The 24,299-nt window shown below is 58.4% G+C and overlaps 1 protein-coding gene across 1 annotated transcript; it reads left to right on the forward strand.

Moving 5' to 3' along the window:
- Positions 1-22,539, forward strand: PPP5C (protein phosphatase 5 catalytic subunit). Its single transcript, XM_054588635.1, has 13 exons — positions 1-198; positions 6,201-6,442; positions 13,861-14,008; positions 14,712-14,833; positions 16,756-16,821; positions 17,130-17,228; positions 18,084-18,189; positions 19,009-19,151; positions 19,301-19,388; positions 20,301-20,341; positions 20,428-20,606; positions 21,801-21,882; positions 22,033-22,539. The coding sequence occupies exons 1-13, from the start codon at positions 78-80 to the stop codon at positions 22,093-22,095; spliced, it is 1,500 nt and encodes a 499-aa protein (XP_054444610.1). The 5' UTR covers positions 1-77; the 3' UTR covers positions 22,096-22,539.
- The last annotated feature ends 1,760 nt before the right edge of the window (positions 22,540-24,299 follow it).

Consider the following 24,299-nt stretch of genomic DNA (forward strand, 5'->3'; position numbering starts at 1 on the left):
GTAACTCGGCACTCCTTCGCGACGATTCGGCCGGGTGCCGCTGGCGGCCGTTGCCAGGGTGGGGGTCGCTTTGCGGCATGGCGATGGCGGAGGGCGAGCGGGCTGAGTGTGCTGAGCCCCCCCAAGACGAACCTCCGGCTGATGGCGCTCTGAAGCGGGCAGAGGACCTCAAGACGCAGGCCAACGACTACTTCAAAGGTGCGTCCGCCCCGGAGGGGGCCAGGGTGGGTGGACAGCTGCCCAGGTCGAGGGGTGCCGGGCCCGCGCGGAACCATGGCAACGCGGAGCGGCAGCCTGGGCGCGGGCCAGGCACTACCAAGGGACCAGGCGTGAGGAGGACCAGGATGGCGCTGCCCAGAGGCAACAGAGGGGGCTTCTGAGAGAAAAGGCGATACCTAGAACTGGCGGACGGATCGGATGCTACTAATTGGGGATCATGAGGAGGGAGCGAGAGAGGGGGAGGGGAATGAGAGTTCCACCAAATGTGAGACCCCGAGAGATGCTGGCTTACGGTGAAACCTATTCAGGTCGCTACCAAGTTTTGACATGGGGCGGGGGAATGATGGCTCTACCCAAGTGGGAGACCTGGGGTGGGTGGCACCAGGTGGGGGTTAGGTTGGACAGTTCCAACAGAGTAGGGAATCGTGGAGGTGAGAAAGAAGGATATGTGAAGTTACACTAGGAAAAGGGATGTGAGAAAGGCCCTGGGAGTAGAGATGAGGGAATCCCAAGAGCAGTGTGACTTAGGATCTTGAGAAGGAGAACGATGTGGGGGCACTCATTCATTTATTCGTTCAGCATGTTTGTTGAGCACCTGCTATGTGCTAAGGACTGTGCTAGACTCAGAAGATACAGCAGCCAATGAGACAGATGCTGCCCTGCCCTTACACAGTTCGGAACGTAGCAGGAGACTGGAACAATGAGTAACTACACAGATTAATAAAATACCTAGAAGTTGTGATGAGTGCTTTGAAAAAAAGCCTCAACAGAATGTGAAGTAGACAATAAGGGTTGGGGGCTAATTTAGGTAGGTGGTCAGGGACGGCGTACCTAGGAGAAGGCATTTAAGCTGAGAAGGAGAATGGGGGAGGGGTGCCCCAGGTGGGTGGAGCCTCCTGCGCGGAGACGCTGAGGGAGGAAATGAAGGGACACTGGTGGACCTGGAACTTCAGCAAGTTAGTGGGGAGACTGATACAAGCAAGCTTGGGACAGGGGCCAGATCATGTAGGATTTCATACATCATTGCAAGGACTAGTTTGGATTTTACTCAGCTCTCTAAGAGGAGACAGTGAGTGGATGCATAGACCCGTCTGGAGCTCCCAGGAGAGGAATTTGGGCAGGACCAGCCTATGGAGGGAGTAGAACTCGCTGGGAGTGGATGATGTCATCTAGGAAGAGAAGGGGCCTAGGATGGAACCTTGAGGAATTCTAATGTTTAGAACAGAAGAGGATGAGGCAGAGGCGGGGTGGTCAGTGAGTAGATAGAAGATCAGGGAAACTGTCAGGAAAGATGAGAGAAGAGAGGGCTTCTAGAAGGAGGGCGCTGTTCCCTGGGTCAGGGGCTGCCAAGGTGGTCACGGGGCATTGGCCTTTGGATTTGGCTCCATGAGTGTTAGTGGTGGTCTTGACAGGAGCAGCCTGTGGGGAGTGATGGGGAGTGGCCGGCGGGGAGGGCCCTGAAGAGCGACTGGGAGGTGTGGAAGAGGAGACGGCAGATGTTGACAGTGTTTCCAGTGTTTTGGTTCTGAAGGGGACTGGAGAAATGGAGGAGGGAGCTGCTTTTTCAAGGAAGGAAGGGACTAGAGTCTGGTGCATGTGAGGAAGAATTGATCCTACGAGAGAGAGGAGAGACTTGCAGCAGCAAAGCCCTGGAAAAGGGGTGAGGAGCGGAATGAATCTGGAGCCCCAGAGGGGAACTGGCCTTCACTGGGAGCACAAACGTTGAAAGAATAGGAAAGTTTGACCAGGCGGAGGCAGCAAGAAGGAGGTGAGGCTGGGGAGGTAGGGCCCGGAAGACCGGGTCTGGGAGACTGGACATCATCCCGGGGTGGTAGGGAGCCATGGAAGGTCTTAAGAGAAGAGCAGCCTGGTCTGATTAGTATTTGAAAAAGACCCCCCCGGCTGCCTCACGGAGAAGGTGCAGGCTCAGGCTGGAGACCAAGAAGGAGGCCCATGGTTGACAGGTGAAAGGTGGTGGTGCTGCCAACCAGGCTAGAGAGGCAGAGAGTGGCTCAAGAAGTGTTTCCGAGCGGCTGCCTGGAGAGAAGGAAGAGGGAACTCCGTGCAGAAAGAACAGGTGGCAGAGGCCCAAGGGCCTGGCACTGAGATAGGGAACGGGGCTGGAGCATAAGCGGCGGGAGGGCTTAGTTTGGTGAGGCTGCAGGGAGGCGCCTGAACTTCCTGCTGAGGACTCTGAGGAGCCGTGGCTGGTTCTGAGCAGGGAAAGGACAGAGGCGGTTTGTGCTTCAGAAAGCGCCTCCGGAGGAGCAGGACTGGAGGTTGGGGCAGGAACCTGGGGGGTGAGGGTGAAAGCCAGACGGGGCGGGGCAGGGCGGGGCTGGGCGGGGCTGAAGGGATGGAAATGAATAGATTTGAGAGATGTTCAGAAGGCTGACTTGACAGAACAGGGCGACGGCCTGGCTTTGGGGGCTGAGGGGTCCAGAGGCGTCCAGGGCCGGTTTCCAGCTGGGGGATGACATGGAAGGCGGGGTCGTCCCTGAAATGGGCTTGGGTGGAACGGCGAGTATGGGGGTTGATGCTGGGGCCACTTGCCCCGCACGACCTGGGGTCTGAGTTCTCAGGAGCCCCGGGGCTAGGCAAGCCCCCCGGGGACCTGGTGTTGAGCCTATGTGGAGGAGAACGCCCCTCCTGGTCCAGGCTCCTCTCTGTGTGGCAGGCAGTGGCAGGCTCTGGAGTAGCAATAAAAAGAATAATTACAGCTCCCTTAATTGAGCCCCTGTGCTGGCCAGGTACACCACTTTGTTTAATCCTCCCTGGGGCACTGGGAGGTAGGTGGGAGCGGCCCTGTTTGTTTTATAGAGGAAGCCAGGGCTCGGAGAACTGAAACCACGTGCCCAAGGTCACAGTGTGTGAGCTGCAGAGCCGGATATCCCCCTTCCTCACCACGTGCTTGGCTCCCGCATTCAGAGTCTCCTTACCCTCACCGTCCTGGCCCCCTGCAGGCTTCAGAAGATTCCCCGCCCCAAGGCTGAACACCTCTGTGAGCTCAGGCCCATCCCAGAGATTCTTGCTGCAGAACTTGGTCCCCAATGTTGTTCAGCTCTCTTCCCTTGTTTTCTGGGCCTCATCAACCCCCTTCTGTAAAATTGGAGAGGCTGTATTTAACCCCCAAGAAAACCTTTGGGTCTGAGAGTCTGTAGACATGGTTTAGAGCTTAGTCTGCCTGGGTTCAAACCTTGTTTCTTCCTCTTCCCTGCTGTGTGACTCCTGAGCAAATGACTTAACTCTCTGTGCCTCTGTTTCTCATGTACACTGGGGATTGTCTTGATGATTAAGTGCACTCATATTTGTAAAACACACAGAATAGGGACAGGATATGGTGTTTGGGACATATGTGTGAAGGACCCCTCTCATTTCCTCTGCTCCATTCTTTTCCCTGCGCTTAGTCATTCATTTCTTTCTTATACAAGTATCTGCTGCAGTTCACGTAGCCCTCACAAACACCCCATGAGGCAGGGCTGTTTGTGGCTGCACAATTCAGAGAGTCATACTGAGGCTCAGAGACAGGCGGCCGTTTGCCCGAGGTCTCATGGCATCCGTAGAACTGCATGTCAGACTCTCAGACACCAGACTTTCTGTGCCACGCCAGGCGGCCATTCACGTAACACCTCACCCAGCAAGAGAGCCGGCCGTTCAGCCTCTGGAGCACTGCCAGGAGGCCGGAAGGAGTCCTCGAAGGCCCTGGCGTTCCAGGCAGGGTCAGTCAGGCTTGGGCAGCCTGGTTCTGCCCTTGCTTGTTTCGGAGAGTCCTGGGCCTGTGCTCCGGGACTCACAGACAGGCCTGGGGGGGGGACACACCCATCACAGAAGGGTGACAACCCAGAATAGGCAGGGCTGGGACACGTAAGCCCAGAGGGGTACCTGACCCTGCCTGGGGTCAAGTAGGGCTTCCTGAAGGAGGGGGCACCAAGCCATTTGAAAGATTGCCAGATGTTTCAAATGGAATTGTTCTCGCTCCCGGCCATCTCCCTGGGATCTCGCTGCCTCTTTCTCTGGTGTTGGGTTGGTTCATCTTTCTGTCTCTTTCCCTCCCTCCCCCCCCTCCTTCCCTCCCTCCCTCCCTCCTTCCCTCCTTTCCTTCTTTCCGGAACCATTCATGGATTTTAGAACCCTCATGTCTTCACCTGACTCACTCTTTCTCGCCCTCCAGGTCTCAGCTCCAACATCCCCTCTGGCTCCCCAGCCTTTGAGCCAGAGTTTATCACTTTATAGGGATGGGTCCACGTGTTGTCAGCGCCCCGCCTCCAACCGGCCCCACTGGAATGTGGCCCCAGAAGGGCAGGCTGGGGTGGGGGTGCTGTGTCCTCAGACATGGCAAGGACTCAAACAGAAGTAAGACAAGCAAGGCCCCTGCCCTCCTGGGGCTTAGGTTGAAATTGGGGAGATTCTAAGCAAATAAAACAAAGAACGCTGACGGTTTATCAGATGGCTGGAGAAAAGTGGGAGTTGGGGCAGGCGTTCCCATTTTAAGCCAGGGGTGAGGGACTCTCCGAACCACAAGCCCCGAGGGGGTGTGTAAGTTGCCAGGGAAGCCCAGCTAGTGCGAGGCAGAGCCGGGGGTGGGTCCCAGGTCACCTGCCCCTGTGTCTGTTCCAGCCCCTGCGCCAGGGTCCCTGAGAGGCCACCAGGCGTGGAGGGTGACAGAGAGTGGGGGCTCTTTGCTCTTGGCCTGGCTCAGATACCCACCTCCCACTTTCAGTGTGACCTCAACTATGGGCTTTGCCTCTCTGAGCCTCAGTCCCCTCGTCTGGAAAATGGGGCTAATGTGGTTATCCTCAGGTTGTTGTGAGGGTTCTGTGAGGGGACTCAGGTACCAGGAGTCCCACCTGGCACAGAGTACATCATGGTCCCTCACTTCGGGCAGCCTTGGTCTTCTGCCTGTGCAGTGGCCGCCTGGGAGGTGTGCAAGCCTGGCACTGGGAATACAGACTGCGAGTCTGCCCTTGAACAAGACCAAATGACTCATCTGTAAAGTGAGCACCAGACTGTGCTTATGCCGTGAAAATGTGAGGATTCCACGGGTCAGGGTAATAAAGTGCAGGGCACAGCCCTGACCAAGTACCTCAGTTGGTTGGAGCATCCTTCCTTCATGTCAAGGTTGCGGGTTCGATTCCGGTCAGGGCACTTACAAGAATCAACAGTGAATGCATGAATGGATAGAACAACAGGTTGATGTCTCTCTCTCTCTCTCAAAATCAATAATAAAAATTGAAAAATAAAAGTATAGGTCACATCCATAGCTCATTTTAAGTAAAATGCACCTCTTCCCCTTGACCAGATGTTAGCATCGTGTCGTTCCACACTTAGAACATCAATGTGCAGACGCTGCTGTGGCTGTGGCCCGCCAGCCTCTCTGCCCTCACCTGCCCCGGCCACACCAGCCTCTCCCGACACCGCCCCCAGTGTCTTTGCACCTTCTGTTGCTCCTGTTGGGAATGCTCTTCTTCAGCCTAGTTTGTGGCTTTCTTTGGGTCTCTGCTGATATGTCTCCTTCTTGAGGCCTAAGTAGGATTCTTCCCCCTCCCTCCTTCCTGCTCTGGGCCCCTTTGGGCTTGTGTCCTTGTTTAGGGGCCAGACAAGGAGCTCAGGACAGGCTCAGATTTGCTGGTTTACGTCTCAGTAACCTCTTGTCTCTGGGTCATGGGGGGATTCAGTGAGACCCTCCTGAAGTCCTGGAAGGAGTGTCGCCCGGCCTGGGTGTGGAGGAGCGATGGTTGGGCAGACGGGTGTGTGGAAATGGCCGTGGGTCCTGGGGACTCGGGCCTGAAGAGACAAGGCCTGTGCTAAGCTGGACAGTTGGGAAAGGGAAGAAGTGCAGTCTGAAGAGACATGAGCTCAGCTTTGGGCCTCAGTTTCCCCATCTATAAATGGGGAGGCAGGGCCAGTACCCAGCCTAGGGCCTGTTCTTGCTGGATGGCAGCCGCTGCCTCACACCACCACCTCCTCCTCCATCTCCACAGCCAAGGACTACGAGAACGCCATCAAGTTCTACAGCCAGGCCATCGAGCTGAACCCCAGCAGTGCCATCTACTATGGCAACCGCAGCCTGGCCTACCTGCGCACCGAGTGCTATGGCTACGCCCTGGCCGACGCCACGCGGGCCATCGAGATCGACAAGAAGTACATTAAGGGCTACTACCGCCGGGCCGCCAGCAACATGGCGCTGGGCAAGTTCCGGGCCGCCCTGCGTGACTACGAAACGGTGAGCCAGGCCTCGGGGGGCAGGTCAGCTCCCTGAGCCCGGGGATGCTGAGAGGGCGGGCTGGGAAAGGACAGCCTCGGTGAGGGGGGTGGGGGGCATTACTCCTCCGACAAATGCCCGTGAGGCCCTTCGGCCGGAGCAGGCGGCCTGGCCTCACACCCCGCCTCTGCCGTTCCTCACTCGGTTACCGGGACAGGCTTCCGGGCCCTCTGTGCCTCCTATTCCACCTCTGAGAAATGGGAGAGCAGCAAGGCCTGCCTGTGGGTTGCTGTGAGGAGGAAATGTTTCTGCTGTTCAGACGTTTGGAGCAGCCTTGGTGCAGGCAGGGTTCTGTGCCCGTGAACTGTGAGGGTTTGTGGTGGTTCTGGCTGGTGAGCGGGAGCCGCGACCTGTCCTCCAGCGGAGCTGATAGTTCGGAGGAGAGCAGGGAGCAACCCAGAGTCGTGAGCATGTGAGCAGAGTCAGAGCAGATGAGGCCAGAGCTGGGGGGAAATGCAATGGGGGGTGTGCTCCAGAGGGACAGCACGCGGGGCAGGTTGCGATGAGGCGACAAGGGAGGAGACCCAGAGGGCGGCGAGAATTCACCAGCTAGTCCCCTCACCTGCCTGCCGCTCCCAGCGCTGTAGTCTGTAGTCACTCTGGTAACAGTGATGACCGCCGGAGGGACTTACAGACGCACACCTTCGTGCCAGGCGCCTGCTCCAGCCTTCTGGCGACTGGCTGAGTGATGTGTTACGGTGGCCTTCTGAGACCGGAACTGTGGTCACCCCCGTTGTACAGGGGACACTGAGGCCCAGGGGGCTGAAGTCACCTGCCTACCAACATGCAGCTGGCAAGTTGGGAGATGACAGAGCTGGGATTTGAACTCAGGCAGCCTGGCCCTCCAGCCCCGTCTCCTCCGCCTCAGAGAGTTTGCTCCCTGAGAGTCGGGGTTTCATTTGTTCCGTTCATGGGGCCGGTGCAACGAGGGCTCAGTCAGTGTCTGTGGAGTGAATCCGTGCTCTGCCCTCAGGACACACAGCCCCTCGCTCCTTCCTCTGACTGCCCTCACTGCAGGCACCAAGCAGCTTCCGCTGTGCAGGGGGTGCGGCCCGGGGTGGGGGGATGGCGGCGGGGCTGGGTGCCACCGGCTGTCGTCGGAGGGACCCAGCCAGACCGCCGGGGCTGGCCCTGCCCCTGGCCACTGGCCGCTGGTCTGGGGTCGAGGCTGGACGGCAGGCCCAGTGAACGCTTGAACCAAGCCCTGGGCTGGAAGAACCCTGTGCCAGGGCGGGGCAGAGGCGTGACTGAGGGGCAGAATGGAGGAGGGGCTGGGGTGACCGCCAGGAGGATGAGGGGGAGCGGCAGAACAGAGTCCTTGTAAGCTCGGACTCCCGAGTCAGACCTCTCTCTTGTCGGGGGGGGGTCCTCTCGGGGGCGTGGCACGAGGAGTGGCTGCGGGGCTCTGTGGAAGTGGTGCGATGAAGGTCAGTGGGGCCGGAGGGCTCAGGAGGGGTTGGATGGAGGCGGGGCTTTTCTACAAGGGCCCCGGGGTGGGGGGGGCATTTGAAATTGAGAAGCGATGGAGCACAGTGTGCCGCAGGGTCCTCACCTCTCCCAGGGTTGCAGGCAAGGGGGCCTTTTCCTGGGATGAGGAGCAGCGGCTCTGGCCCGGACTGGGGCCTAATGCTGAGTGTTCCATGGGGCCGAGACGGTCACTTCCAGCCGTCCTGTGTGGGTACCAAACCCGAACTTCATCCCAGGCCTTGTGGGTGTCATGGAGGGCTGGCGGGGGCTGGGGAGAGCTCCACAGCCTTTTTCCAGTCAACCAGCATTTAATGGGCATGGCCCGTTTCCCTGTGGGGGCTCGGCCAGCAGCACCTGGGAGTCCCCACATGAGCCTGAGATCCTTGCCGGCCCTGGCCCGGGTCTGGCCGACCATCGCTGGCCACCCACACGCCTGCAGGGTGTTTGCTCTTCTCCATCTGACACATTTCATTAGGCTCTGTGGGCACCGGGCCCTGGGGCGGCCCCCTCTCCAGAGGTTCACCTCTTCCCCTCCAGAGCCGCGTTGTGACAACCCGGAGTTCCATCTCTTAGATCCCGGCATCCTTGGAGGCGGTGCCGAGCTGTGGCCTTGGTTGAACAAACAAGCCCAAGGCTCTGCCTCTCTGCAGCTTGGGCCCTCGGGCGGGGGCCTTCCCTTTCTCAGCCTCAGTTTCTCATCTGCATGCTCACTGTGGGCCGAGCTCTGTTGTGAGCTCTTCACATGTGTGAATTCAGTTCATTTTACAGGGAGGAAATAGGTCTAGAGAGGGGATCTTGTCCAAGGTCACCCAGCAGGAAGTGGCAGAGCTGGGACTTGAACTCAAAGTTTGTGCTTGTAACTGTTGGAGGGCTGTGAAGTCAGTTCAGTGGTTTGAGCATCAAATACAATAAAGAAGGAAAAAAGTTCATTACTTGGAGAAAGTTGTGTACATATTTTGTGAAAAAATTTCATTTATGTGAACCTAGATGTGTGTTAGGATGTGACATAAAATACACACTTGTTGCTGTGAGTTGCGATCAGAGAGTGTGCAGGTCACTAGCACAGTTGGAAGCACTGTCTCCAGGGTCAGGATGCCCAGCTGTGAGCTGCACAGCTCTGAGCGCCCTGTTCTCCTGCCCCAGTGTCCTCGTCTGTGAAGGGGGCCGGCAGGGCCTGCCGCAGAGCGTGCCTGTGAGGGTTGAAGGAGATCAGTACATTGCGGGGCCTGTCCCCACGGAGCACTGCACTTGCTGTGCTTTCTCCTGGGGTCCTGGAGGGATGCGCTGTCTGTGTTGGGGACCAGGACCTTGTTAGGGGCTGGGAGCCGGGGTGTCTGCGTGTGCCCTCCCTCCGGGGCCAAGCCCCGGGCCCTCGCAGGAGCAGGAAGGAGCATCCTCCGTCATCAGGTTAAGCCTCTCAGCGGTGCCCTTGCGTCAGGATTCCCTGCCCCTTTATTGGCTCCTCTTCTCAGAAGACCCACCTGTGTTCTTCCTGTCTGTGGTTGGAGCTCATGTGGTTACATGGGCCCAGGCTGGATCTGGGGGGCCCCTTCCGCACTCCCCTACTTCTCTCTGGGAGGATTTGTTGGGTTTGGTTTGTAATGTGGTTTGCATTTGGGTTTTTTACAGCATAGTCCCGTGCAGTCAGGTATAGGTGCGTTCTGCCTTGCAAGCCCATGCGAGCGCTGGCCCACCTAAGGCACAGACGTGTGATAGTACAGGAATAGTCGCAGCCAGCACCTAACGCAGTGCCCACCATGGGCCCGGCACAGCGGGGACCTTCGCGTCCTGATAACTCCTGTGATCTTCATAGCAACCTGCACAGTGGAGTCTGTTCTTGTCCCTGATATACAGATGAGGAAACAGGCCCAGAGAGTAGGTCCCTCCCCCGAGGCCCCACTGCCAGGAGGGCAGCCTGGTAGCAGAGTCAGGCTCCTGACCACGTGTGCCACGGGCAGAAGTTTCCTGGCACAGTTCTTGCCCTTTCTCAGGCCGTGTACTTCCATGGTCTTTCTCTTCTCTCTCATTACAAGAGGAATGTTAGCTGAAAGAATTCACTAGCGAGTCCCAGCCTGTGGGGTGGAGACCCAAGTGTCATACGTAAGACTGTTGCGGCACAGGGCCTGCCCGAGAAACCTGGCTTTCCGCTGGCCGTCTGCGCCTGGGGCGAGCCCGGCGCCTCTCAGCTGCATCCATCGCTGTCACTGCAGATGATCATAATGCCCATCACACGTTGCCAGGTGGGTCCCATGAGGTCAGGAGCACTTGTCATGGAGTGTGGCTCCTGCTGCTGGTCTGTAGTCCCTCACCCTCACTTCCAAACCCAAGCTGATCAGAAAACCAGTTTTTCTAGTAAGTTCAATGGCAAAATCTAACCTGAACTACTAAGTGGCCATTGATGGTCTTCATTGCTCCCACGTGATGTGACGAGAGGTTTTGCTGCACAAATGGCAGTGTGTGTGATGACCAGGTCCCACCCATGGGGCGCCATGTAACAGTGCGCACTGTGCTACGTTTGTAAAATCCAGCACCTATGCAGGCCCCGTGGCTTCACAGGGATTGCGAACCTGTGTTGTCATTCCATCGATTTGAGCGTATTGGCCCATGAGCGCCCCCACAGATCCCACTTTTTTTTAAGGTCTTTTATTTATTTATTTTTAGAGAAGGGAAGGGAGGAAGAATGAGAGGGAAAAAAACATCTGTATGGCTGTGTGGTTGCTTCCCACATGCCCCGCACTGGGAACCCAGACTGCAACCCAGGCATGTGCCCTGACTAGGATTCGAACTGGCGACCCTTTGGTTCGCAGGCTGGCGCTCAGTCCACTGAGCCACACCAGCCAGAGCCAGATTGCACTTTTAAAAACAGCTTTTTAGCCCTGACAGATGTGGCTCAGTGGATTGAGTGCTGTCCTGCCAAACAAAGCGTTACAGGTTTGACTCCCAGTCAGGGCAGCAGGCCAGGTCCCCAGTGGGGGGCACATGAGAGGCAACCACACATTGACGTTTCCCTCCCTCCCTTTCTCCTTCCCTTCTCTCTCTAAAAATAAAATAAATAAATTTTTTAACAGCTTTTTATTTTGGAAAGTAATACCGAGATCCCATTCTCCTAGGTTCCGCAGTGACATGTCTGGCATAACTACATAAATATCACAGTCAGGAGGCTGACGTTGATACAATCCAGGTAGCACTTTATGATGAAGAATCCAGCACTAAGCCCTGACCCAGCAGGCCTCAGCTCCTGAAGGACCCACCAGGCGCCTCTGGCCTGGAGCGCTGACCTTCCCCGGGAGCAGGAGCCTCGCAGGGCTACTTTCCCTTTCCCCAGGTGGCGAGTAACAGTAGCAGCAGCAGCCACCGCAGCCCCTGGAAGGACCCCAGGTGAGCTCGCTGCTAGGCCCTGTGACAGGCCTGAGGTTAAATTCTCACACTACCCCCCGCCCCGGGGCTGCTGGCGCCTCCCCCACCTTCTAGAAGCTGAGGGAGGACCAAGAGGTGGGGCTGCTTGCCCTGGAGGCCTGACCCAGAGCAGGCGCCCACCACCACTACCCCGCACTGCCTCCCCAGAGGGCTTGCAGATGCTGTGGGGTGGGTGGCGCCAGGCAGGAAAGGGGAAACGTCTCAGCGTGAGCGACGGAAGGCAGGGGCCTACACAGGGGGAGAGCGGGATCCCGGCTTCCTGGGTGTGACGCTTCTCTGGGCCTCAGCTTCCTCATCCATCAGATGGGATTGCGATAACTCCACCCCGACTACCTGCTTTGAGAATAAAATGAGCAAGTTAAATGCTTACAACAATGTTAGGCACACACTAAGTGCTCGGAAAGTTAGCCATGTTTTTGCTGCTTCTTCTCTCACTGCTCCCGCTCCTCTTTTCCCATTGTTGTCATGGTTTGTCCCGCTCTCACGGGCCACCTTCCAGTGGGGAGACAGCCCCACCCAGCGGTGCTCAGGGCAGGCCAGGTGAGCCAGGGGTTTGTGGGAGCCCAGAGGGGACGCCTGACCCAGCCTGAGTGATGGAGCAAGGGGGAACCTGGGGGAGAAGGAGCGGGAGCTAGTAAGGAGTTGGAGCTGGGAGTGCGGTGTTCTGGGCCCGGGGCAGCCTGGGGGGGAGGGGTGGCGCCTGTGGGGACCTGGGAGTGTGCTCTGGCTGGGTAGTGCTAGGCAAACAGAAAGCGGTTCTCGTGAGCCAGGCCAAGTGGTTTGGACTTTATCCCGGGGTGTAGACTCGTCACCTCTCCCTGTTGGGAAGGACTCCAGGGGCTGTCTGGTGCTGCGTCCCTCCCACACCCATACCCCAGGTGGAGCCGCCTGGCGGGGCGCCCCGGCCTGAGCCTGCCCGGACGGGGCGGGAGCCATGGCCAGCCGCAGCCCAGGTTCTGCTGCGCGCCCCGTCCGCGCGGCCCGGGGTGGGTGAGCCACACTGACCCTCGGGCGTTAGTGAGTCAGCCTTTGCACAGGTTTCTGACGCGCTCTGCCCATACCTCTCCGTTTCCGGGCACGTCCCTCTCCGCTTCTGGGCATGGGAGCTGTCAGGCCACTGATAACAAACCGGTAACCGTCTGAGGCTCAGAGGGGTGATGTCACGTGCCCGAAGTCACACAGCAAGCAAATAGTAGAACAGGGACCTGCGTCCAGCCCACTCTGCTTCTGAGCTTGGAGGATGTGAGTTTGTAGGAAGCCGGATAGGTGGGGGGAAGGGGGTCCCGTTACTGAGGACTTACTGCATCCCAAAGCGAAGCAGTGTTCTCCTTGTGTATGAGCTGCTTTAATCAGCGCAGCAGCTCGTGAGAGGGGCCACAAGGAGCGGCCAGCGCCTGTGCGGGGCTGGCTCTGGCCTGGTGCTGCGGCACACTGCCCGAGGGCTTGCCTGTGTAGTCCCCCCGGCAGCCCTCAGAGGCAGGCACGGCCACCAACCTGTCCTGCAGGGGAGGAAACTGAGTCACAGAGAGGCAGGCAGGCCCACCTGCCCAGCGTTGCTCAACGGGCGATTGGCGGAGCTGGGATTTGAACCCAGGCAGCCTGGATCTGTGGCCCACTTCCCCTCAGAAGAGGGAACTCATTTGTCCTAGGTCTCCCCAGAAGCCCAGGGTCCAGTGAGGTGCGAGATGCCACTCAGCCCTGGCTGTGCCTGCCACGTCCCACATTCACCAGCCCTAGCAGGTAGAACCCGTCACCTTCCCTGTTCCATAGATGAGGAAACTGAGGTTCAGGGAGTCTGGGTCACCCAGCAAGTCACTGGCCCTTCGGATAAGTCTGGGCTGTTAATCACAACTTTAGACCAGCCCACCCTTTCCTGTCAACCCCACCTACCCCAGAGTGGACTATAGTGACAGCAGTAAAGTGTGCCTGGTGCCGACGAGGAGCCAGAAGCTGAACGCAAGCTCCTGGGACGGGGCAGTTGTGTTTTGATGATGGTTAGAGCTCAGATTTAAAGAGCACCCACGAGGGTCCTAGCCGGCGTGGCTCGGTTGGAGTGTCATCCTGCCCTGTAAACTGGGAGGTTACAGGTTCAATCCCCTGTTGAGGCACCTACAAGAGGCAACCCGTCGATGTTTCTGTCCCTTTCTTTCCCTCTCTAAACTCATCCTTGGGTGAGGATTTATTTGTTTTAAAGGGCAAAGTGCACCTTGTGTGGGTTACCGTGCTTACCCCTCACAGCAGCCGTGTGTGGCCTAGTTGCGGGCGCAGAAACCGAGGCCTGGGGGCCTGAGGTTCCCAGGGTCACGCCGCCAGTGCGTGACAGCCCGGGTGGCCTGGCTCGCTCGTCACGGAGCCTGGGCCAGGGGGACCGTGGGCGGCCGCGGTGTCCCCGCCTCCTCACTGCTCTGCCCCGTCCTCGGTCTGAGCATTGATGCCCCTTTCCTTCCTTCCCTCCCTCTTCGCTGTGCCCCTCCCTCTGCCCCCCGCCTGCCCAGGTGATGAAGGTGAAGCCCCATGACAAAGATGCCAAAATGAAATACCAGGAGTGCAACAAGATCGTGAAGCAGAAGGCCTTCGAGCGGGCCATCGCCGGCGACGAGCACAAGCGCTCGGTCGTGGACTCGCTGGACATCGAGAGCATGAGTGAGTCCGGCTTGGGGGCCCGCCACACCCAGCCCAGAGCTCCCCACATCCTCACACAGGCCTCTCCGTTCCCTGTGCGCGTGCGGGGTGGGAAGACGGGGCTCGGGGCGGCCTCTGGTCCCTGTCCCCAGGCTGCTGTCTGTTGCTTCCCCACCTGTGCAGACTTGGGGTTTGAGTTACCCATTTGGGGAGATGTCGGTGAGCCCCTCTTCCTCCTGCTGCCCGGGCCTAGCTCCCTGGCAGTAGTGCCCACCCCTCACGGGCCTCCTGGGCCTGGTTTATCTCCAGGTCCTGTAGGCGCTCAGATAATTCAGCCACTCACCCCACAGTTACCGAGCGCCTCCTGTGTGCCAGGCACTATTCTAGGCACTGAAGATAGAGCTGTGAACAGAACAGTCTCTGCCCTCATGGAGCAAACGCTCTAGTGGAGGGAGAGGTGATTAGTCAACAACTGAATTCATAGTGTCAAGTGCTATAGAATCAAGTAGGCAGAGGGGAGGGGCACACCAGACAGGGAGGTCCGGAGGGCCGCCGGGCTGCCCGAGTGGGAGGAGCGGGCCGTGGGAGGGCCTGGCCGTGGGTGGGACCTTCCCTCAACCTGTCCCCATCTGAGCCGCGGGTCCAGGGCTGCGTCTGCCCCGGGGCCCCCAGCCCCCTCCCACGGTGGCCCCTCACCCATGACCCGCCCCCATTCCCACACCAGCTATCGAGGACGAATACAGCGGGCCCAAGCTGGAGGACGGCAAGGTGACAGTCACCTTCATGAAGGAGCTCATGCAGTGGTACAAGGACCAGAAGAAACTGCACCGGAAATGCGCCTACCAGGTAACACTGCTGTTAAGTGCCACACACCGGTGACCCTAGGATAGTGTCCCACCCCTGGCAGTGCTGAAGCTCAGCCACGACAGGCAGGTTGAGGAGAAGGGTTGCATTGGTAGCTTAACACTTGCTGAACTGGTGGTGTATCAGGCATCGTGAAATTTTTATTTCTGAGATAGATATATATATTTTTTTAGCATTTCTTTTTTAATAGTGTTAATCTTTCCACCCCATATGTTCACACATGTTGTCTCCCTTTCCCACTAGACCCTTTAACGCATTTATCAAAGTTACTTTAAAGTCTCTGGCAGTTCCACCATCTGGGTCCTCTCTGGATCTGCTCCTGCTGCCTCCGCCCACACGCCATGGTGTTTTATTGCCCACCAGACATTTGTGTAAGAGGGACTGAGGTACAGTGGCTTCTGTCAGGCCACTAGCGTGAGGGGCCATGTCGGCCTCACCTGCAGTTCAGGCCGCTGTGGTTGGAGGGCGTTCTGCACTGGCTTTCATGTTTCCAGAGTGGGATCGGGCCCCCTTCGGCAGGGCTTGGAGGCCAGCGATGTCTTTCTGTCGCTGTCTCCAGCTTTCGGAGCTGGGCAGGCTCTGGTTCCCAGGCCCACTGCCAGGGTTTTGGGTTGCTGGGGAGTTCTCTGCACTCCCGCCTCGCCCTGCTCCTGTGCCTCAGGAAGCCCCTCCCCGCCACGCTGCCCCGCCACCTTGCCTTCCGTGACAGACAGGAGGGAGTTCCGGGTGGGGGCCGAGGCTTCTGCAGCTGGGGCTCTGTGGGGCTCCCCTCTGTCCCATGACCTTTCTGCTGCCCCCCGGCTCAGCTGTGGAGGACTCACCCTCCTGCCGCGCCGCAGGGATGACCAGCATAAAAGCGGTCGTGGTCTCCTGCCCCAGGCCGGGACTGCCGCTGTCTGCGGTTGGGGTGGTTTAGGTTTCTTTGCATCCTCAGCTTGCAGATGTGTTTTGTTTTTGCCTTTGTTTTTGTTTTAATTTTGTGGGGATTTTGACTTGTTCTCATCATCAGAGCAGGAGTGACCGCTTTTATAACTTCATACATTCTGACCAGAGTAGATGTCTACTTTTAACACTTAATGTTTTCTGCAACTTTTTATTTTGAAAATTGTCAAACCTACAGAAAAGTCAAAAGAACAATACAGTTTAACATCAGTGTGCCTTTCACATAGATCTACCAACTGTTCAGGTTCTTTTTCTTTTTTTCCCGAACCATTTGAGGATAAGTTGCGTTATAACCTGTATCCCCTAAAAACAGGGCACTCTCCTGCATGACTACAGTCCAGCTGTTGCACCTTAGAAATGTGGCATTGATACACTCCTCCTGGCTGACGCAGACAGTCCGCAGGCTGTCCGCAGGGTCTGGGAACACGGTCAAATATGCATGATGTTGTCAAGGTCATGTTCAGTTAGTAAAAACTAACGTTTCTCCATTTCTAGACAAATACTTAAATTTTCTCCAGTTTTCCTTCAAACGCCCTATATAGTTGTTTCTTTAAAATCCAGAGTCCATTGGAGGATTGCGTTTTGCTTATGAGCTGCCTTTTTCTTTTCATTTAGAGCAGCCTCATGGCTTTTGGGGGAGGCTCTTAAGTGACACTGACGTTTAGATGTGTCCAGGCCAGTTGTTTTATAAAATGTTCCACATCTGGATTTGTCCATGTGTTCCATGATGCCGATTGCTTTAAGAGAAACCAAGAATCTCAATTTTGATGTTAAATAACTCTGACGTTTAAATTCCGTAGAGGCCACTCAGGTGACAGTTCAGGGGGTGCCCCCGGCCTCGGCCTGTACCCCAGTTGTCTGGGCCTCCCCTGCCCATTCCTCTCCCCCACCCGCCTCCCCTCTGACCGGGTCGGGGTCGGCCCGCCGGCCCAGTCCCACTCACGGCCTGCCCTGCCTTCCAGATCCTGGTACAGGTCAAAGAGGTCCTCTCCAAGCTGAGCACGCTGGTGGAGACGACGCTTAAAGAGGTGCGAGCGCTGGGGCGGTGTGTGGGCGGGCGGGGGCGGGGCAGGGCCATGGAGCTCAGAAACTCACAGACCCACCTGGCTTGGTCTGCCTTCCCTCTCCCCCGACCCCATGTCTGTCCCCCCCGGATGTCCCTCTTCTCCTGGCCTCTCGGCCTCTGCCCCACCCCCTTCTTGTCTGTGTCCCTTGCCCCATGTCTTTGCATGGTTCTTCTAGGTCTGCCATGACCTCTTGCCCTTCCCTTCCCCCCTGCCCCCTCCCCACGTCTCTCTCTGGGCCCCTCCCTCTCCGGTGGCCTCTTTTCTTCCAGACAGAGAAGATTACAGTGTGCGGGGACACTCACGGCCAGTTCTATGACCTCCTCAACATATTCGAGCTCAACGGTTTACCCTCGGAGACCAACCCCTATGTATCCTTCCTCAGAAGAGCGCACCACCCCCCCAACCTGGATTTGGGAGAGGAGCCCCCAGCAGAGAAAAAGGCTTAACCCTGGGAAGGGAGAAGCCGGAGCGCTTGCTCGGGCACAGGGATGTGGGTGGAGTCCAGGCCGGCCTTGTGCTCCAGGCTCCTGGGGCAGACAGGCCACCCCCGTGCTGGGGCCAGGGCAGGTGCTCAGTCTCTCTGGGCCCCAGCTTCCCTCCGCCCTGAAAGGGGACTGCTGCAAGATCGGATACAAAAACAGCTGGCACTGCCCACACCGGGTTCCCTCTTGGTTTTGCCACCTCTCCGCCATGTGCACTTCACCTGTCAGTGCCTCCGTTTCCTCATTTGCAAAATGGGGATGATAATAGGGCCGCCTTGTGGAGTTATTGACAGGAATAAACAAGTCCCTACATGTGAAGTGCTGAGTGGGCCCCAGTTAGAGCTGTGTAAGTATTTGCTGATGTTGTGGTAATTGCTTGATAAGTGGCCACTGTTAGGGCCACCAGGCCTGTGCAGTGTTGGGTGCAAATGGACATCCCATTGCCTCTGTGGCTTCGGGCCTGTATTTTGGGGGTAGCTGAAGCAGGCAAAACATTCGGTATCTGCCCCTCCATCTTCAGTTTTCCCAAGAAATGGGTGCAGTCAGGGGCCTCAGTACATCCCACTGAGGCTCAGAGAGGCCAAGCTGCTGGGCCAGGGCCACATCATTAGGGGAGGGACCAAAGCCTAGATCCCCCAGCGCTGCCGACATCCTCCTTCCCAGGGGGAGCCGACAGGGGCCGTGGAGGGTGGAGAGACAGGGCGTTGTGGCGCCCCTCCCTTGCTTTCCTTAGCAGGGCAGATATTTAATGGCGACTTTGTGGACCGCGGCTCCTTCTCCGTAGAAGTGATCCTCACCCTTTTCGGCTTTAAGCTTCTGTACCCAGATCACTTCCACCTGCTTCGAGGTGAGCTGGGAGGCTGCAGGGTGTGGGCTCAGTGCGGGGCCCTGGGCAGGCAGTGGCTCTCTCCTCCCTGCATCTCAGCGCCTCATCTGTGGAGCGGGGGCACCGCTGCAGCTGTGTGTGTGCTGTGCGTGCAGGGGGTTGTGCGCGGGGCGGCCCTGTAAGGCCGGGCGCGTGGTGCACCGTACAGCGGCATCACGCAAATTGAGCTCTGTGGGCCTTGAGGGGAGCTTTGGCCGCAGGGAGGCTCTGAGCAGGGGAGGCCCAGGGGCTGGCTCAGGTGCTCACAGGATCCCTTGGGCCTCCCTATGGTGAACAGACCAAGGGCCAAGGATGGGAGCAAGGAGACGTGCTAGCCCGGGGGGCAGGGGCTGGGCTGGGCCCTCTTCGTGGTGGAGTCCAGAGTTTTGCTGGTGGGCCAAAGCGGGGGCGCTCCAGGGGTTTGGCTGGAGCCCCTGGAGGTGCGTGGCTACCGCAGACAGACAGGGAAGACAGGCGGGAAGAGCAGGCTGTGGGCCAGGAGCCCGGCTCTGGACGTGGCCGTGACCGAGAAGACACATCAGCCACTCCCGTGGTGATTACAGCCTGTGTCGGCCTTGTGGCCGCGTGCCCATGTGTGCTCCTCAGCCTGCCTGCTTCTCTAGAAAATGGGCTGAGAACAGTGTCCGTACCTCGTCAGCTTCTGTGAGGAGCCAAGGAGCTGAAGTGTGAACGTCATCGGCTTGGGGCCACCACGCAGGTCTCCCTGGACCCCCAGGCCTGAGTCTGGGGGCCCCTGGGGGAAGCGGGGCTGACGTTACTTTTCGTACTGCTGTTGTCCAGGCAACCACGAGACAGACAACATGAACCAGATCTATGGCTTCGAGGGCGAGGTGAAGGCCAAGTACACAGCCCAAATGTATGAGCTCTTCAGCGAGGTGTTTGAGTGGCTCCCTCTGGCCCAGTGCATCAACGGCAAAGTGCTGGTGAGGACGGCAGCCAGGGCCCCATGGGCTTCCTTCCCCGCCACCCATAGGGGCCGCCACACCTGGGCAGATGCGTTGGCAAAGCAAGTCAGTGGGTTGGGATGTGGCTGGCCCTCCCCTCACACAACTGTCCCCAACCTAAACCCCAGATCATGCACGGGGGCTTGTTCAGTGAAGACGGCGTCACCCTGGACGATATCAGGAAGATCGAGCGGAATCGGCAGCCTCCAGATTCAGGTGACTGGACAGGCCAGGTGACAGCCCCTTCCCTCCTGGTGGCCTTGGTGTCTCCAGCAGAGAGTAGCAGCCTGGGCTCAGGTCCAAGCTGCCGCGACCAGGGCCCTGCCCTCGGTGAACTTCATGCCCTTGGCAGGGACAGCAAGGCCAAGCCTCGGGTTTCTCAACGGCAGCGTGGGTCGGGGCACCTCGCGCGTGGGGCCACGCCGGCCAGGGAGCGTGCGTTAGTCCAGGCCCAGAGCACGCCTCTGCCGTTTACTCATTCCTGAGATCAGCCCCTGCCCCCAGAGCGATGACGTGGCAGGGCCCCCGCTCTAGTGGCTGGGACAGACGGCGGAGCAGCTACACCCGTGTGTGTGCGCATGTCCACACACGGCTCGGGGGAGGCTTGTGGCGGGACAGGCGGCCAGGAGGCTGCTGCCGCATGCAGCCGACATGAAAGAAGAGGGCGCCTGCCCTACAAAAGCGCGCCTGGGCGAGCACGGGGGTTCCCAAGGCTGGGGCAAGCTCAGCAGGTGTGGGGGACAGCCAGGAGGCCGGTGATTTGGGGGTGAGAAGGGAAATCCTATAAAGGGGTTGGCCAGGCCTGGCTGAGAAGCTTGGTTTTTGTTCCCAGGGTAGCGGAGCCGCAGGGGGCCTGGAGCAGGAGTGCGGCCTGGTTGGGTCTGCGCTGTTAAAGCTCCTCCTGGCTCTGAGGCCTGAACGGGTGGATGTGGGTCTGGAGGGGAGGGGAGGTCATCGGGGAGGCTGGGGTGCTGCCCGAGTGAGAAGAGAGGTTTGCAACCAGCTCACAGTCCCCCTGGACAAGTCCCACACCCCCTCTGCACTGCTTGGGGTGGGCATGGCAGCGGTCTGTGAGCCCGCACAGGCAGGCGGGCCGGTCCCTGACATTCACCTCTACTTCCCCTCCAGGTCCCATGTGTGACCTGCTCTGGTCAGACCCACAGCCACAGGTCAGTTTGCCCTGGGGCCATGGTTGGCGGGTGTGGGCAGGAGTTTGGCGGGGTGGGCAGGCACCCTAAGCTCCCTGTATCTGCAGAACGGGCGCTCGGTCAGTAAGCGGGGCGTGAGCTGCCAGTTTGGGCCTGATGTCACCAAGGCCTTCCTGGAAGAGAACAACCTGGACTACATCATCCGCAGCCACGAGGTCAAAGCTGAGGGCTATGAGGTGGCGCACGGTGGCCGCTGCGTCACTGTCTTCTCTGCCCCCAACTACTGGTGCGTCCCCAATCGCCCCCACACATCTGAGCCTCTCTCCTCAGCCCACTGTTTTTTATGTTTGTTTGTTTGTTTGACTTATTTATTTAGTTAGTTTTAGAGAGAAATGAAGGGAGGGAGAAAGAAGGAGAGAAACAGTGTGTGGTTGCCTCTCATGTGCCCCCTACTAGAGTCTTGGCCCACAACTCAGGCAAGTGCCCTGACCAGAAATCGAACCAGTGACCCTTTGGTTTGCAGGCCAACACTTAGTCCACTGAGCCATACCAGCCAGGACTGTTTTTCACTTTTAATGATCGGAAATTCCCAAGACCCATAGGAGCAGATAAAACAGCATAACGAACACCCACATACCCATCACCAGGCTCAGCAGTACCAGCTCAGGCCCGTCTCTAGCGCTCACCGCCCCACCCCCACGCCGGGCTGTTTTAAAGCAAACGCCAGGCATCACCTCTTCCACCCACTGAGACCAGGCGTGTCTCTGAAGCCCCTTCTCTGCACAGGAGCGCAGCAGCGCTGTCAAACCGTGGAGAAGGGTCACCCGGGCCCAGCCGGAGTTCCGTTTCCGCACGTCTCATAATGGGCCTTCAGCTGATTTCTTCGAAGCTGGGCCCAGACAAAGGCCACGTTTTCAGCCTCTTGTCTTTGCATTCCCTGTTCCTTGCCATTTTTTGGTTGAAGAAACCAGGCCCCTTGTCCTACCAGGCTGCCTGTGCTCTGGAACAGGGCGGTTCCAATCCCAGGGAGCCGGTCACCACACACCTCTGTCCCCCGTGTCTCCTGGGGGTGCGAGCCGGGCGTGGTCAGGCTGGAGCCTAGGACTTGGCGGGAGCCCCGCCCACCTGTCTCCACCTCCCGGCTCCCCGTGCCCCCTCAGCGCTCTCCCCTTTGCCCTCCCGTCCCCCTTTCCCCCTCCTCCCTGAGCCGCCCTCTTTTTGTCTGGACTCCTCTCTCACACCTGTCTCTGTCCTCTGTGTCCTTGATTTTTCTAACCCTTGACATCTGTCTCCTTCAATGTCTGCCCTGGGTTCTGTCCCTCCATCTTCCTCATTTCTCAGCCTTTCTGCCATCCAGCCTCCCAGATCATCTCTCTTGTCACCCCCGCATCTAGCTCCCTCTGTTTCCTCTCTCCCAGCCCTTCTTTATCGCCCAGCCCATTGCAGCCCCTGACAGGCCACTCTGCCCCTGTCCCCACAGTGACCAGATGGGGAACAAAGCCTCCTACATCCACCTCCGGGGCTCTGACCTGCGGCCCCAGTTCCACCAGTTCACAGCAGTGGTGAGTCACGCCTCGGGCCCGCCCTGGCTGGGGAGGGGGCAGTGCAGAACAGCTGGGGGTGGGGGGCAGGTGGGTGTCTCCCTCTGGTGCTCAGAGACGCCCTAATGCGGCCCCACCTCTGACTCTGTCTCGTGTGTGTCTGGTCCACAGCCTCATCCCGACGTCAAGCCCATGGCCTATGCCAGCACACTGCTGCATCTAGGGATGATGTGAGGCCCGCGCAGCAGGGTCCCCGCTCCCCGCCCGACCCCAGGCCCCACCCAGGGCAACATTGGACCCCCTTTTACTTTGTAAAGTTTGTATTTATTCCCCTTTAGGTTTGCAGAGGGGGTGGGGGGCTGGCCAAAGGGTCTGCTCCCTGGACAAAGAAGGGGGAGGTGGAGAGGCTGGGTTGGGGCACTGTCCGGGCATTTTGGAGGGAGGCCAGCCGTGGGGAGGGGAGGGGCCCAGAGGCTTCCCCGCCCCCTTTGTTTGCATGGCCCCTCCCTTGCTAAAGCAATAGGGCCCCGCCATAGGAAGACCCTGGAAGGAGGGTCATCAGGGAGGCCTCACCTGCACCCCCTCCTGGCAGTCCCGGGGTGGGGCTAGGCTGGGGCTCACCCCCTTCCCCAGCTATTTTATGTCTGTAATTAAATATGTTAAAATAAAGTCATTATTGTAAGTCAGCTTGTCTCCAATAGTAGAGCCACTGGCGCTGCTAGGGTTAGGGTGACCACTTCATTGGGGGTCCAGAGGGGCAGGGGAGCCACAGAGTCACACCCCCTCATCTCCCATCTCTCTGGGGCGCGATGGAGCTGCCCACCCAGGCTCAGGGAGGGTTCTGCTGCCTGGGACGGAGAGTCCCCGTCATAGAGACTGAAGTGAAGGGGGGGTCCGCAAGGCCGGGTCAGAGCGGAAGCTGCCAGAAACTCCTTTCCTCTGCCCGCCTGTTGGCAAATATTTCCTGAGGCCGCTGGGCGCCGCTGTGTCCTTGGCCTCTCACAGTTGCGGGGCAGACCCCTCTCCCAGCAGGCCCGGCCTCGGGTCTCACATCACACAGCGGGGCAGACATTTCCACCCAACAAGGATGCTCAAAGGTGTCCCCACCGCTGCCTCCCATTCTCCATCGGGTCACACTGAAGCCCACTCAGGCCGCCCGGCCCGGCCTTGGGCCCTCTGGAGAGTGTCCTGGTTCCAAGCCTGAGCTCTCCCAGACCCACCTTTTTCTGGGGAGACATAGGTCTCCGGGTGGAGGGCGGAACCTGGCGAGTACTCTTCCCCGGGTGGCTGCCTCCCCTGGGGCAGAAATGAGGCGCTCTCAGCCCTGATTCTGTGCTGGCGTTCAGGGAAGCTCCTCGAGCAGGTTCCCTTCTCTAAAGCAAGTCAGCCCTGCAGGAAATGGGGGCCCCTTCCTGGGGGCTGTGCGCAGGGGTTAGAGTGTCCTAAGGGAAAGAGGCATGATTCCCAGCGGGCCAGCTTCGTTCGTTGCCCACAAGGAAGAAGTGTTGTGAGAGTCGTTCAGGCCTGCAGGGGGAGCTGGGCTGTGTGTGACGCCACAGCATTCCCGGCCCCGGTGCCATGGTGGCCCCTTGCTGCTGCACGCAGGCGTCCCCGAGCCCGCCTCGCGTTCCGCGATCTGCCGTGGTGTCGGCCCCGGTGGGCTGCAGTCCTCAGGGTTTCCTCAGGATCTGTGTTGCCTCTGCCTGTGTCTGCAGCCACAGAAACCACTACGTCTCTACATCCACATCCATGCCTGCGCGGCGGCTGCAGCCTCTCTACCCACAGCCTCATCGACAGCTGTGTCCCCGTCTGCATCCCCGTCTGCAGCGACAGCCGTGGCAATGTCCAGATCCAGACCTAGGCCCACACTCGTGTTAGTCTCCTGGGGTTGCCGGGACAAACCTCCACAGACCGGACAGCTTGAAATGACAGGAATTTATTCTTCCATAATTCTGGAGGCCGGAAGTCTCCTGTGGGGAGACTTCTTCCTTGCAACTTTCAGTTTCTCATGGCTCTTGGCATTTCTTGGCTCCATCCTCTTCTTCCGTCTGTACATGGCCTTCTCCTTTCTCTGTGTCTTCTCATAATGACACTTGTCATTGGATTTAGAATCCAATTGAATTTCCAGGGTGACCTCATTTGAGATCCTTAATTATATTTGCAAAGATCTTTTTTTCTGAGTGAGGTCACGATTGCAGGTTCCAGGTTGGGTTAGGGTACAGATATGGTCGGGGCAGGGTGGGTCGTCATTCAACCCACTGTAATCCTATGATCACATCTGTATCTGTGTCCTGGGCTGTATCTACGTGCATATCGACATCCTTATCTGGGTCCATGTCCTTATCTGCATGTAATAGTGAAAAGAATAGCTATAAGTATACAACCAAATAACAGTGGGTGTTATTTCTGATCAAAGACTTACCTGACTTCAATTTTTT

This window comes from Pteronotus mesoamericanus, unplaced genomic scaffold (genome assembly GCF_021234165.1).
Source record: "Pteronotus mesoamericanus isolate MK-2021 breed Mesoamerican mustached bat unplaced genomic scaffold, CSHL_Meso_final scaffold_137, whole genome shotgun sequence".
In the NCBI taxonomy this organism is placed as follows: domain Eukaryota; kingdom Metazoa; phylum Chordata; class Mammalia; order Chiroptera; family Mormoopidae; genus Pteronotus; species Pteronotus mesoamericanus.